At 37.6% G+C, this 16441-nt stretch overlaps 1 protein-coding gene across 2 annotated transcripts in view; it reads right to left on the bottom strand.

The window, feature by feature from the left end:
• Positions 1–16441, bottom strand: part of Hsd17b12 (hydroxysteroid 17-beta dehydrogenase 12) — a 144015-nt gene that overhangs the window by 25602 nt on the left and 101972 nt on the right. For both annotated transcript variants that reach the window (XM_004851999.4, XM_021264326.2), the window contains exons 5-6: positions 13849–13913; positions 12987–13031 (exon numbers count right to left, since the gene is read on the bottom strand). In XM_004851999.4, coding sequence (XP_004852056.1) covers positions 12987–13031; positions 13849–13913 — 110 coding nt within the window. The remainder of the gene's footprint in view (positions 1–12986; positions 13032–13848; positions 13914–16441) is intronic.

Raw genomic sequence — 16441 nt, 5'->3', positions numbered from 1 at the left:
CTGACAAAACCTAGGTTGATTTTGTTGACCTAAATGAGGTCGCCCTCCATACTGCAAGGGGTGTCTAGAGCTCTTATCCTCGCCCTCCTGCAGATCCCCTCACCTTTCCCTTCAGGCCTCGAGGACCAGAACCTGCCCTACGATCCCCTCACGGGATTGACTGCCACCTCCCTCAGGCTTCAGGGCCCCGCTCCTTTTGCACAGCTTTTCAAACACACTCCTGGATTTGTGTGACCCAATTCAGAATGTGGCACTGAGCTTCAAGCCAAACTTTACGCAACCAAGTCAGAGAAAAGGTTGACTTCAGAGTGTTATCTTTTCAATTCAGCCACCTTCTCTCTCCTCAGATTAAGTATCAGCTTTTCAAATTTGTTCATACATTTCCTGAGATTCGTCTTTTCATAGAGGCACGCGGCAATGGCTTGATGCATAACCACTGGATGTTTAAGGCAAGCAAGGTATGCAGCTGGGGTACCTCGAGCTACTTTCTTCTCTTCTGTGAAGTCCTGACATATTAAATGAAAAAGGCAAGCGCATTGTGTGTTATTATCCTCTAATCTCAAATGACGTGATACACAGGGTGATCAAAATATATGAATATTTAAATTTTAAAAATTTCTTACAGTAAAAGGCACACTGCCATTAATCTCCTTCCGTACACTGCCCCTCACATCAAACTCACTTATCTCATTCTTCTTGCCACTTTCTGAGATAGTTCATGTCTTCATGAGTTGTGATCAAAAGCATGGTGAACGCTGCTGCGGAGCACCATCCGATGGGAAATCAGACTCTAAAACACTGCAGTGTGTCCTGATCACCTTATTCAGCAGACCTGGCACCATGTGACATCTGGCTTTTCCCTGGGGTCAAATGACCATGAAAGCTTAACATTTGGAATTAGGACATTGAGGCAGCCAGGACAGTACAACTGAAGACACAAACAAGGGCTTCCAGAACCACTTCAGAAAGTGGCAAGAATAACGTGGTGTGTTCAAAGTGACAGGGAGGATTCTGAGGAGGATCTATGGTCTTGTACATTTAAACATTCACTGTCATTTTTAGGTCACTCTTCATATATACATAATGGGCCTAGCAGAGAGTATATCACAGAGAGGCCCCTGAAGGGGGACTCGTGACCCTTACTGTCTTTTTAGGATGCAGCACCACTAGGCGCCTGGTCTTGCCTGTAAGCATAGTGTGCCCCAAACAGATTAGACCCCAAACAATGACACATTTTGAGGTCATCCAGTTGACTCACTGCACAGAAATTTCTACCAATTTAAAAAAAAATATCTTCATTGGGATCTTCTTAGGGTAGGGGACTTGTTCTAAAATTAGATTGCAATGACAACTGTGCAACACTGTAAGCTTTACTAAAAGTCACTGAATTGAGCGATTTAGACAGATGATTTTATGGCATGTAAATTATCCCTCAATAAAGCTTTAAAGATTTGTCAATAGTCATATGAATAAGAATTTTAAAAAGCAAAACCACAGAATACATTTGCTATATTTTATCAAGCCCAGGCAATAAAAGAGTACTTAAAATGCCCTGTGCATATCAAGAGAGCACAGTGCGGCATCCTGTAGTAAAGAGCTTTACTTGTGCCCCACTGAGGCCGTGCTCTGCCAGCACCACGATGGACATGGGAGCTCAGTGTCCAGTGGGAGAACAGACATGTAAAGAAATCATTTCAGGGCACTGCTGTGGGGGACAGAGGACCCTGACGCTTAGTAGAAGGACTAGTTCTGTGTGAGAATCAGGTAGAGCTTCAGATTATGCTTTGGTTAAATTCTAAAAAAAAGAAACAGCAGTTTTCTAGAAGAGGAGGTCCAGGAGGAAGAGAATGTAAAAGGCAGTCATAAAAATATATAATGTACAATGGAGTACTACTCTTCCATAAAGAAGGACGAGCTTCAGACATTTCTAGCTAAATGGATGCACCTTGAGACCATACTCTTCAGTGAAATAAATCGGACATGCGTGTTTAAACGCCGCATTGTTTCTCTGGTGTGAGAAACTGAAAGTGGAAATAAGGACTGAAATGTATAATAGATATTGGGAAATGGGAAGAAAGTGTTCAAATGGGAAGGGAACAGGGAGGAGGGAGGGAGAAAGGAAGGGAGGGACAAGAAAAAAAGTGAAAATAGAAGGAAAAAAATGGAAACAAAGCTTCTGTACATAGGGATAAAATGTATTTTAAAAATATATATAATGCATGGTATAGGATTAATACATTTAAAATAGTATTTGTTGGATGAATGAATAGACATATAGAGGTAAAACAGTATGTGCATCCTGTTATATATGTCATGAAAAGTGCATTTGCATAAAATATCACAGACAGTGTTCCATACTAGTGAGACAGATGCACATCAGGGATATTAACAATGGTGGAATATTTTATTATAAGGAATAGATTTATACATCCTTAAGAGTATACAAAAAGTTTTTTGGTACCGGGGATTGAACTCGGGTCCTTGTGCTTGCGCAGCAGGTGGCGAAACCACTGAGCTAAAACCCTGGCCCAAAAAGTGTTTTCATTTAGCACATTTTATCAGGGGACCATAATACTTGGCTAATGTATCAGAAAGGGGTCCCCACACATTTTGTAAAAAGCTATTATTCAGTTTCCCAATGCCCTGTGATCACAGAAATGGAATGAGGAAGAAGACTGGTAATAAAAATGCCCTTACCCAGGTGTGTGCGTGTGTGTGTGTGTGTGCGCGTGTGTGTGTGTGTGTACATGTATTAAGGAAATGAGACTGGTTAACTGTAAAGTGGCTAAGAGCTAGTACCTATTTAGCCCTCCTATGCAAGAAGAGAAGAGAGGGAGAAAGAATGAGATTTGTAGGCCACAGACACCCTGGAGCTCTGCCAGGAAATTCCACAAGATCTGTGGATAGATTCCTCTATGCCGACCCAGGATCTAGTATCATACCGGTACTAGTAAGTGATCATACAGAATTTTAAAGTTCAATTCAGTTTTTCCCAACACATAAATTTATACACTTAAAAATGGTCTGACAGAATATAACTTCTAGTTGCAATACTGGCGAAACAGGAATGCGTGGACAGGAGCTAATTTTTCTACATCATGCCATATATTAAATATCACTTCTGAATTGTAAAAATTATCCAGAAAATGATCAGAAAGAAAATGAAACCCCACAAGATATAATCATATTTACAAAATTATACATCAATAGCATGCTAAACATTAAATGTTTTCCAAATGGCCTTGTATTTATTGGCATGATGAAAATATGTACTTAATACATGTGAATTAAAACTCAGTACATTTTAATAACATGGGAGAAGCAGCAGTTCTTGTGATGCGTGGCTATTTGAGAGCCAGGAATTTCTGTTGCATGCTCGAGTGACCAAAAGGTGCATCAACAAAGACACAAGAAAGTTAAATTCCTCCCTCCAGATCATAAGTGTCCCCCTTTAAAGTCTGACTCTAAATTCTTTCTCCTTGCCATAAAATGGAACATCTTTTTAAAATCTGGCAAATAATAGTGATTCTGAAAAGCCCTGGAAAAGTCAACTTGAAACCTGCACACTTTTATAACACTGATTAATGCTTTCATCTCCATTGAAATTATCTTTCCTTCTAATCAGGTTGTAAGTCATAATTCAATTTCAAGCCTTCTTGTTTGGGTATGTGTATACAAATCATTCTTAATATTCAACACACAAGTAGAAAGACTTCACTATGTTACATTAAATTAAAGTCTCTTTAACATCAGGTTTTACATAGGATATTTCAACTAAGCTGTTAGTAGTTTCATTTTACTTTGTATGCATGGAATGGTATCTTGATATCTATTTATACCAATACACCAAGCATTTCTGTGAAGTCTCACTATCTATCTGAACTCCATTTCACAGCTCACAAGCCGTTTCTGGAGTTAATTCCAATATGCTAATTTTGGCCATCTGCAGGTGATAATTGCTATACTGGGAAATTTTTGGTTCTTAACATATTTCTCAAATAAGGTTACCATGACTTGTAAGTTCAGTGGTTAAGAATATCAGACAAGTAGTAGTAAACTGACTTCCATACACTTTTTCCCATATTGAGATTTCTAAGTACAACAAGCAACTTTAATTCAGTTTTTTCTAAGGTAGATAAAAGTTGTTGCAATAGTACTTCTACAATGAGAGCTTCAAATCTGCGTAGAAAAAAACAAGTGTTTCCAACTTACATGCTTTTATTAATGATAGTTTCATTGATTTTCACCACAAAAAAAAGATAGGGATGCCTAAAATCTAAAGAGGGACAAATCTACACCTACTATATCACACTTAGACATTACACCTCTCTACATGCAAGCTGGCCTTAAAGTACACGAATATACAAACTTAAACCACACTTTCAATTTCAAGAGTAAAATATTTACTGGTATTTTCTAGTACAGCTGTGTTTATTCTGGCTAGAAAATAAATAAAATCAAAATCAGTATTATTGAGCCATTTAGTTGAGATATATAATTTTAAAATGCACTGGCTGGCCTAGAAAATCCTTGAAAATGTTATATTAAAATGTAAACCATCTGTGGTTGAGATTATACAGGATTTATTTTCTCCTTAGTGTTCACGCATCTTATATTTTTGGCAACAATCTTGCATTGCTTTTATAATTAGAAAACTCTCCACAGTCTTATTTCTAAAACAACAGAAAACAAAAAACTTTAATATTAACAAAAATTTTTCTTTTACTTCTGTTGCAATAATAATAGTTTGTAGAAGAAACTTAAATACCAAGTAGCCAATCTAGATTTTTTTCCACTCTAATTATGAAAGTAGATACAATACAAATTACTTTTGTATTTTGTAACCTCTGACACATTTGGCCTTTTTGGGGGGGAATAGTATGAGGAAAATATTATCAAATAATGCTCAAGACAACCAAAGGCTTGAATGAAAAGATTACGTTAGAATTCACATCATTTTAGTAAAGTACAAAAACAAATATTGTCACCTGCACCACCATTATATGTGAGAGGGAATAAAGTCTCACAGCTTCCCCTAGCATCCAGCCACAGCCCCAAGATCCAGGCTATTGGTGCACAAAATCAAGACAACACAAATAGCCGCTCTGTCCACCTCTGCCTTGCCTCTACCCCCGGAGAAACCTGTTTAGATCAAATAGGAGCTGAATTCAAGCAACTGAAAAGAGAACCCACACAATTTAGAAGGAAACAATTTCTTGGATGCAAATACCTTAAACAAGTTTTCAATGGAAATAATTAACAATAATTTCGAAAAATCATAGTATAATTGTGAAAAAAGAATTACATAAAGTAACAACAATGTCACACAATGCCTGTTTGTAGAAATTAGATGCTAACTCCACTGGAAGTCATGCTGGAATGACACAGCACACCTTTCCTCTGGCAAACTGTATAATTTGAGCACTGTGCTACCAAGAACATAACTTAATTAGAAATTCTTAGAATCTCACCTGTATGGCTAACAGAATATTTACCAGACAGGGGGTAGAAAGCTTAATTAGATAAAGTTTTCAGAGTGCTTGGAGATCTCCAAGTATTATGTGATTTTCTTTTCTATTAATGCTTAAGTCTTTGTCGAAGAGTTCTCTTTGTCATTTTTCCCAGCCTCATATTCCTTAACCTGAAATTCTACTCCATGCTATTAAAAAAGAGATTTTGGTTTTGTAAAGAATTCTAGTTTGATCCACATTAAAATAATTTAATAAAAGAAAAGAACTTTCTAGAACAGAAGGCTGCATGCCAATTAGCAATGATGAATCTAAAACCATTAATTTATAAACTCTAAACACAAATTTAAAGAATGTACATGCCATTATATACTGTTTTACCAAGATTAGCATACTAGAATATATTAAGTGCTTTTACTACTTAAATTTTTCCAAAGTCAGCTGACTTGTCAAAAGTGAAAGATTTTGGGAAGACAAAATAATCCCTAAAATTCTCAAAGAGGTTTTTACATTTTGCCCAAATCCAAGACATCACTCCTTTAAATTAGATTCCCTACGAGCTAGAAAGAACCTCAGGATCAATCTACAACGACTTCATTTTCTAAAGAAAACTATGGAAAGAGTGGTTGTCCTGCAGTTTGATAAACCCAGCCTTTTGTAGTTATGCCTGAAGCAGCCCATTTCTATGAGACCCTGAGGGCTAAATGTTCTCAATGATTTGAAAAATGTTAGGAGCATAATGATAGCTGATTTCAGAATGGATTGAAAGATTCTAGATATTAACTTGGAATATCTTCATCTACAAAGATGGGAATCAGTAGTGAGGTTCATATTCTTCTTAGAATTTCTTAGTTTCCAAATGTCATTAACTGAAATTCTTGGAGCAGGGTGCTGGGATGCATTCTTAGCAAAATCCCCAAATTAAATACAATTAGACTGCTGAACAAAGACCATTTTCAAGGCGTTCCAAATTAATACAGGGCTCCCCCTACTGGTCCTGTCATACACCAGAGGAGAATACAGGTATATGTAGAAAGAAAAATGCTTCTGTGTTTTTCGGTCACCTGCCCATTTATCTAACAATCATCTTCTCCATGCACAGGGAGTAGTATTAGGCCCCTCTGGGTAAGTGACATACAATGAATATACAGTGGTACAAAAGAAAAAATGAGTTTGTCAAAGCATGCAAAGGGCCTCATACTCTGAGCACTTTGATTTCAGAGAATCATAAGAACGAAAGATGGTCTGAATGTTTGTGATCCCCTAGAATTTGCACGTGAAAACCTAATCCCCAGTGTGGTGGTATTAAGATGCAGGAACCCTGGGAGATGATTATAACACGAGGGCTCTATTCTCATGACCGGGATTAGCGCTGTTATGGAAGAAACTGGATGGTGCTTGTTTTCCCTTCACACTGTGTGAAGACACAGCGAGAAGGCACCATCTATGGGGAGCAGGGCCCTCAGCAGTGAATCTGCCGGCATCCTGATCTTGATAGAACGCTAAGAAGTAAATTTCAGTTCTTTATAAGCTACCTCATCTAAGGTACTTTTTGTTACAGCAGCTCAAATAGACTAAGGCAGAAGGGATTGATTAGACAAAGCTATTCTAATCCCTCACTGCATTAATCTGTCATTTAGTTTGAGTAGAATGAACACTTAGAGTCACCTGGAACAGAGAAACGCCACCTCAAACACCTAGCAAGGCCAGGATGGTAATGCAGATGAGCAAGGTAAGTGACACAGCGGGGACGGGTGGGGACAGAAGTGACTTGGAGAGGGCTGCCTAACTTGTCGGTCTAGTCCCTTGTGGAAACATAGCAATTGAGGTCTGTTATCTGATTTTCAGATTTTTACCAAGAGAAGCTAGAAATCTGGGTATGAAATTTTCTAATTCTGAAAGCAGAGCCAACCAAAACATGGATAGGCCATAACCAGCCCAAAGATCATTGGTTTATTATCTCTCACCTAGAATTAAAAAGGGAACTGACCTTCTGTCCCTTCTACTCTGGCAGGTACAACGGTTAGGAAATTCTCAAAATTTACTTCAATAGAAATAACAATTTGATTCAAGTTCAACCTTCTAGGACCAAATACAATCAGTGTGATCCTATGCCCAAAGAACTAGACCTAGAATTTTCAGTTTTAAAGTTAACTTTTTTTATTTTCTGTACCAGGAAATGAACCCAGGGCCTCATGCATACCAGGCAAGTGCTCTATCACTGGAGATTTTTTAGTTTTAAAATTCATGTACTTATCTAAAAAATATCTATATGGCAAGGAACAAACAGTCCGTGGTATCAACCCTATCGTGCTTATGATCTGTAGAGGCTCTACTCTAAAAATGAAATGTTGAATGAAGGGAAAACATGGTGTGTAACGGAACCATGAGACCCAAGAGCTAATCTGGTTTGGAGGGGTCAGAAGGGCTCCCCGCCCACCTCCACCTCCAGTCCTAATGAGACATGATTTCAAGTCTGCACTTTGGTTGAATATCTGATAAAGGAAGAACTAAAGAATTATCTTTTGCTTGAGATTCCTCTTCTCTATTCCTCAATAAAGCAAATAACAAAATTCAATGGTATTTCACTGTAAGTAGAGGTTGTTCATAAATTTTGTTAGGTCACAGTCCTACCATTTCTTTCTCTGCGCTAAGAAAGGTAATAAAGAAGGTTGGAACGCTCTTCTGCATATCAGAATGGTAGCCTGGAATTCCCTACGGGGTTCAGCTGCAGGAAGGGTCACTCCCTAGACTCCACATTATTGACCAAGCCCAGTGTCCACTTCAGGGTTAAGGATCATGAGAAGAAATGGTCTTCTCACCACTGGTGGGTTAAAGGAATCAAAGAACAGTATAGCCTAGAGAAGGAAGAAAGGCAACCCCAAATAAAACAAATGACCACAAATCAGAAATAGTACAAACAAGATGTGTTTTGATGTTGAATTGATATGGGACTCATTGTACAATGTTTGAAATTAGATCTATATTTGCCTGCTTGAGAGCTGTGGTACGTCACCCATTTTTCATGATTTTCCTAACTAATCAACAGCAGTTCAACAACTTCATTAGCAAACTCTCAATCTTCTGGGATGGAAATCCCTCTAGGCAAAAAACTGGAACTATTTTAGAAGAGTGTTGTTCCATATCATGAGGTTTAATTGTCTCTAAACCCCTCTAGAGTGAAAGTCATTGTTCTTGATGAGAAATAAGATTTACCTTAGATTTCAGTCACAGAGCACCTGAAATTGTAAGAGGAAAGATGTACGTGGTAGGACTTCTCTTCCAGTTTGAGACCGGTCTACCTGCCATATTGGTTACCTATACAGAATTTCTACACTACATAATTGCTTGCAGGGAACAAGAACAAGACTAAATTTATCCCTAAAGGATCTAAAAGCAGAAGTGGAAAAGCAGGCAATGAGGCTTCTAAGCATCTCTGGTGAAGGGAAAGGCCAGTTAGGTAAGCCACTGAGAGGGGAGGAAGGAATAAACACAAATTATTGGGGAATATTAAAAAGTGAAACAATCAGAGCTAAGTGGCCGGGGAGAGCTGTTTACAATTGGACATTGGGGCTCTAGAGGCAAAATTATTCTGGTTAATATCTCTTCCCCAATACTTTCCTGGACCACATCACCATCACTTTAGTGATAACCTGCAATTCCTCTGATCTGAGGATAATCTACTTTTATCACTCTTCTATTGGAATGTGGAACTTGCATGGTTTTTATAATCATCTGACCTATTCAACATAGGACAGGGGCAGGCAGAGGTGCAGGAATGTAGAGCCTGTTCATTCGGTGCTCACAGGGTAGCACAGGCTGTGCAACAAGATGCTAGGGCCCTAGCCTGAAAACACCTCCAATGAGAGGCACGAGCCCCAAGTCACAGGGCAAGATGATTTGCTGGGTTCTCTTGGTACACTCATCAGCCAGTCACCTGCCCCCTGTGGTCTGCTGAGCAGACAAAACTTGGGCCAACCTTAATGGTGAGAAGAGGCTTATGAGCTTCTGGGGTAAATTCAGTGTGGTTTTGGGCTATGACACCTAGGCCCTAGTTCCCCTGATGTTCAGCCACCATGATACTGCTAAGATTCTATAGCCGGGCCCATTTTTACTTCTTTTAAATTACCCTGAACACCCATTGCTACTGAAAGTGTGGCTCTTACTGTAGGGACACAACACAGTCACCTAAACAAGCGCAATTCATCATGATATGCTACAGGGCAAACCATGGTATTCTGAGAGAGCATTAACCTAGACTATCACACAGAAAACTTCAACAAGGTGAATGTCTTTGTTCTCAGAATAGATGTGTGTTGCCATTCACTCTGCCACAAGAGCTCACTCTACATCAGAGGGCAACTTCCCTCTGCTTTACGGCTCCCTGTGGCTCCTTGTGCTATTGAGCACAACACTCCAGTTCCTGCATATCCTGGCCTAACTCTGTTTTCCTGGCTTCTGGCTCGCCACCGTTCATCACTCACCCTCACTGTTCCCAGTCACCGTTCCAGATGTGAACAGTTATTGTAATCAACTGTGCCTCGTCCACAGAAGTGATCCTACACTGATCTTACCCACAGTCCACACTGGCTGTCCTCCAGATGGTATTAATTCCATGAACCAACAGTCTTGAATTGTTTTTCCTTTAAAAGTACGTATCACAAAGGTATAGGAAAACTCAGATTCATACTAAAGGTAAGAAGGATCATTTAATTTAATAAGATTGATCATTTAATAAGAATGATCATTTGATTTTAAATAGTAAACTCTCCTGGTGCTTTTTCTTTTTTTTTTTCTTTTTTGGTACCAGGGATTGAACTTGGGAGCTTGCGCTTTTGAGGCAGGCAGCAGAACCACTGAGCTAAATCCCCGGTACCCCTGGTGCTTTTTAAATAGGAGTTGGTTTGGAAATAAAAACTTACATACAAAAATCTTAAGCAGATATCCACTCCATCTACTGGTGTTGCTTCCCATCAACTTAGCTCCCGAGTGTTTAAGAAATTACCATTTGTCTCTGCTAACTCATTTCAAGTGTGAACAAGTGACTGTGACAATGTGAAAAGGGAAGAGGGAAGAGGAAGGATGCAGTGGGGAGACACATTTAGCAGTGTAACAAGGTATCAGGAATGGGCTCTTTCTTATCTCATCATCATTTTTATGGTGCTGCTTTAGTCACAATGTCCCACTGCACTGTTTGGTCTTTACCCAAGGATGGGAGGGCCTCACTGCCCCACATGCTGATCTCTGCTGAGAAGCCCTGTGAAGGACACAGGCTGTGACTGCAGAACCTAGCTGCCTAGTTCTCCCAGACTCTGGGCAGGAAGGACCCTCCTTTCCTCATCAGTATTCTGAAGAGTACCAGGCAAAAATGTCTAATCTGGGAGACAGAAGAAGCGGAGTTTTATGCTATAAGACCATGCAAACAGCTAAGGACAGACAAGCAGGTTAGAATGTTAGTGGATCTAGTTAAAACTACCAGAAGACAAATCTGCAGCTCTTAACAAGTCTATGAAATAAAATTTAAATACCTGAACATATTTTCTCATTAACTCAGCACAATATATCATGAAACACATGTATACTGTTTTAACACTCATTACTTTCAAACACTTGGCCAAATGTACAGAAAAGATAGATAAAAAAAAACAGTACACATCAGTCATTTCAAAAAGAAAACCCACAAAATGTAGAAATTATAGACTAGGTGTGATTAATTTTGATCAAAAAACTTTGCTTTCAAAAAAAACACCAATATTTACAAAAGTCATTACCAGTTCAGAGTTTAACATAAACAGTAATACTTTCAGAGTTCTTACTATGATCTGGTCTTCGTTCTAAGAGGTTTATACATATTTCCTTGTTTAATTTTCACAATAATTCTGTGAGGTGAAGAGAATTATCATTCTCAATTTACAGCCGAAAAATTGAAGCACAGAGGTTAAGTAATTTGCCCAAGGTACAATATAACAACCAAATGGCAGTTATTTAATTATTTTGAAACCTCACACGGATGATTAAAGAATGGTTACATAATCTAAATCAGCTACGGAAAATGCTTTTAAAACTGCACAGATATGTTCATATTAATCATGTCTGAAATGCACAATTCTGTGCACGTAGGTTCACTGCTCCAAATCTACTCATAGCCCCACCTGTTACTCATTTATCTTACCTAAACTGAATCTTATGAGACAGAGACACAGAGAGAGAGAAAGAGACAGAGAAAGAGAGAGAGACAGACAGAAAGACAGACAAGAGGAGGAGGAGGAGGAGGAGGAGGAGGAGGAGGAAGAGGAAGAGGAAGAGGAAGAGGAGGAGGAGGAGGAGCACCTTGGTTAATAACAAGAAATGAAAAGACACAGTGGGATGAACTAATCATTTGTCATTTTAAATATTTCATTTGAAGTACCTTTAAGCACCAAGCTACAAAATGCTTTGTCTTTTTAAAACTGAATTAACACTTCCAAACAACACACGTGTTACACAGTGAGAGGTAGAACCATACATTGAAGCTGGGAAAAGTGTAAGATCACTGGGTTCTTTGACTCAACCATGTAAGGATTATAGTTTCTCTCAAGACACAAAGACACAAGGAAAACTATTCTTTAAACATTCACAGTAGGGAGAAACACTGAAACTATTCTATAAAGTAAAAATTAATAATTCTTTTTCTTTTTTTTGGTACCAGGGATCAAACTCAGGACCTTGCGCTTGTGAGGCAGGTGGCGGAACCACTGAGCTAAATCCCCAGCCCAATAATTCTTATTTATACTTATCTGGTAAATTTGAATAGTTGTATTGAATATTATATCTATACATGTTATTGAAACTATATTTAGTTTTCCATAAGAGCACTCAAATTTAAAGTACAGTGGTACCTCAGTTCATGAACTCATGTATCTGACACTGGTCATGGGAATTTTGCTTTGGGCAGTATTTTTCATTGGTCTGATATACTTTTATGTAGTTACTATTAAAAATAAGGGGGAAAGGTGCTAAGGTGCTCATTTTTTAATAGCATTAGCTGTTCCTGGTAGCTATTAACCAGGCTTTTTTGTTGTGACATGGGTATAACACATGCTTAGCTACGAGGCTGGTTATTATATGTGGCTAATAAAAATCACTCTCATACCTTTATAGCCCCATATTCCCCATACAAAACTATACCATAACATTTATCATTTAAGTGGGTCACAAGGGAGAGAAGATAAAAACAATTTATCAGTGGTGAATAGCAAGTATATAAAACAAATCTTTGGCCTATGTTATTTTTTGTAGTGCCAGTACCTACCACAGTGTTTACATGTTGAAGACACTTAGTAACTGTTAGGTTGTTAGCAAAATAATATACCTACTGGGTGGTGAGTTCTTTCTTCTTCTGAAGACTTAATAGACCACTTTCCTCTGGAATATATGCTTACTCTAAATAAGAGCTGACTGAAGTGAATGAATCAGTACTGTATTCTTAAATAGAAAGAACCAAAAAGAGGATGACATCTTTATAATGAAGCTGCTTACCTTACAAACAGAAAGAATATTAATATTTATCAGTTTCTTGATGACCTGCAAAAAATGATAATTTGATATAGATTTATCAATAGAAATAATCATATTTGATATATGCTTAGGTAATCTGGTGATGCACTGGAAGTTTCACTTGATATTACAGAGACCTTGAAAAACAAATGGGGTTGGGGAGAAGAAGCAGATTTTATTTTACTTTCGTTATTATAGTATTTTTCTGACACAAGCAGCAATTCATGCTAATATGCAAAATCCAAGGTAAATGTGCAAATAAAATTTGGAAATGAAAAGACACATCTAAAATAAATAGAACACTTTGCAATTTCCCTTCTGCTAATATGGAAAGTAGAAATAATTGGATCTAAAATTTTCAATAGTTTTTAAAAACTTACATAGTCTCTCAAGGATGTGCTTTCCTAGTTTTCATTAAAGGATTATAGATGTATCAAAGATGTGGCTTTCATTTTGGTAGAACTGGTTCATCTAAATCAACCATCCTAATATATTTATGATTTTTAAATTGGTTTAAAATTCTAATAAAATAGAACTGTTTTATATAATAAAAAATAAAATGAGAGCTATTATGGATCCTGACACTGTGTATGTTATAAATATTTTCTCATTCAATGCTTTTAGCATTCCTATGAAGTTGCCTAATTTATGGGCGAGGAGACAGAGACTAAGCATGGTTAGCTTTACCCAAAGACTAACTCGATAAACAGAAGAACCAGGGAGTGAGCCTCAGGTAGCTGGGCTCTGGTGTTCAGTCTGAATCATTACATCAAATTATCTCACAAATACTTGAACACAGTTTTATTTTGTTGCCATAAGATTTCTGAGACAAAGAAAAACTCACATTGTCCAAATCAGGAATTTCCAAAAAGTATTCGGGATATTCATAGGACATTCCCACGTTGTTCACTGAAATAAGATAAGACCATTAGATATTTTAAAGACTCCTTGAAATAATGTGATTAAAACTATCAAGCCAAAAGTGATACATATAATTAGATAAAATACAGTTCATGTCTGGAGTGACCTTTCCTAAACTTTTCTACCTCAAATCTGTCCGTCCTTAAAATCCAGTCAAATGTCTCTTCCTTCATTAAGCCTTTCTGTCTACACTTAGTATATGTGCTGCTGAAGCAAGCACTCTGTCTACACTTAGCATCCCACTCTGTCAAAAGGACTTCTATTCACCTCCCGCTTTCCATACCTATTTTCCCTCTGTAATGCAGTTACTTGTAGATATTGTGAAAGTCTCCTCTGCAACTTAAATTTTCACAGTGTAGTAGACAAAGCAGAGAGAACTAGAGTGCAGGAAACTGGAAACTCAAGTTCTAGCTGTAAGTACTTCAGAAGTGTAACCTGGGCTAAGTCATATATGACACTTGTCTCAGTTTGTTCATCTCTAAGACGAGGGCTATTAGTCATTCAACAAATATTTGCCGTATAGTTTTGGGCAAGACATATGCTAGGAACTAGAAAAAAGCAGAAAGGAAAAGATGATTTCTGACCTCATGGCATTTACAACCCAGTAAAAAGGTAAAGGTGCTCAGCCGAAAGAATCAATTCTTTCTAACGAAGTGCAGAGGCTATGGGAAGCTACTCCTGGAAAGTCTGACTTCCTCTGGGACAGGAGAGAAAGCTGCTTTGTGGCAGCCAAGAGAGCAAGTCAGACTGAATGAAGCTGCTGCTCAGCCCTCCTTGGAAGGCTGAGGTCATGTGCTGGTTTTTTCCCCTTGTATCTCCACTTCCCAGTCACCAAACCTAAAGTTGGGGCTGATGTGAACTACGGATATGAACATTTACTGGAATCAAAAAGGAATTTAGTATCTCTGAATGTGTATTAACTATATCATTAATGGATTATCCATCTACCTATCTACATTGAATCGTCACAACAATCATATTAGAGTTTCTTTTATTATCTCCTTTGTGGGCATCAAAAATGAAGTTTACAGGAGTTAAATAACTTTCCCAGGATCATACAGTAAATAGCCAGAACTCAAACCAGGAAATTTGACTTCAGAGGTCTGGCTCTTAACCACTACATTAAAGCCATCATATTCCTTTACCCAGGATTCAATTCGGAAGAAATTATCAGTCATAATTAGATAACAAACAAAAATCTGATACCAACATTTAATAATACTGAAGTATTAGAGAAGAAAGGTTTCAATTGCAAAAGATAATAAAATTATAATCAGTCTGCTAAAGCTTATAAGAATTATGTCAGATAAACCTGATAGTAGCAATAATAACTTTTTCAACAGACTAACAAAATTTATAGTTCAAAGGAACTTGGTGAAGTTCTATATTTAGCTAAGTCAGTCCCTTGAGGCAGCGAGTTTCCAGAGTTTACTCGCAAAATTCAGTCAGCATGGTTTGAACACAACTACTGAAAACTGTCTGGAAACATGTAAGCAAAGGATAACAGCAGAGCAAACTATACTTAATTAGGGTTCATGGCCATCCAAATAGGAATAGCATTTAAACATAACAACAGAAGGTCCAAATTAATTTTTATTTTCTTCACTAGGCTCTCCTTCCACCATGGGTCCCAGGAATAAATTCTCTAAAACATCTGTTAACAAATTAAACTCATACTAGTTGAAGCTAAGTCTTTATATTCACTTGGCTTTGCTTAAACCAGTATGAAATTATAAAGGATGAGTAATTCATTTAAGGTATGTTTGAGAGAAGCCAAGGTATCTAGTAAAATGTCATACATAAAATAATAATTCTTTACAAAGTCAGTGTAGGATAGTAATTTCTGAGGAAAGGTTTTGTCAAGTTCTAACATTCTTCACGATTTAAGACAAATTTCATCGTGTGCAGTGAATTCTATCTCCCTTCACTCTCCCATATGTGAAAAACATTTTATCCTTCAATTTCTTTCTAACGCATGGAAGTATTAATGCTGCATTTCAAAATGCTGATGGAAATTAAACAATAAAATTATACAAGTCTTTTAAAATCCAAACTGGGTGGCTGTTTTGATTTTAAATCTAGGAACCTTAATATGTACTACAAATAAAACACTGGGCTAAGGAAGCCCAGGAATAACCCAGTAAGCAGGGAAGTACTGCTCTGGTTAAGACCACAATAACAATGGACAGTCCCCAGGTCTGTCTCTGCTAAATGAGCATGGGAAAGTGATCAAGCTATCTATTCCAACAGTGAAAATGGGAATATTTAATACAGGTCTATAAGAAAACATGTTCACCCTAAAAAGTAAATAGTATCATGTAGAAAGATCATACTTTTATTAACATAACTATACACAATTAAAAAAAAAGTTCAAGCTAGAACAGACTGTTAAGAGCATCAAATCCAATTTTATTAGGGGAAATACATTCCGGGGTGGTCACAGTAACCATTTATCTTATATTAATATCAAGATTCCTAAACCCCATCTTTCGTGCTTTATTAGTCGCAGTTACCTT

The sequence above is a fragment of the Heterocephalus glaber genome, unplaced genomic scaffold (assembly GCF_053883595.1).
Source record: "Heterocephalus glaber isolate CG9 unplaced genomic scaffold, H.glaber_assembly_v1.0 deba00000594, whole genome shotgun sequence".
Lineage (NCBI taxonomy): Eukaryota > Metazoa > Chordata > Mammalia > Rodentia > Bathyergidae > Heterocephalus > Heterocephalus glaber.
Note: the sequence above shows the minus strand (reverse complement) of the source record. Positions and strands in the feature narration are given on the sequence as shown.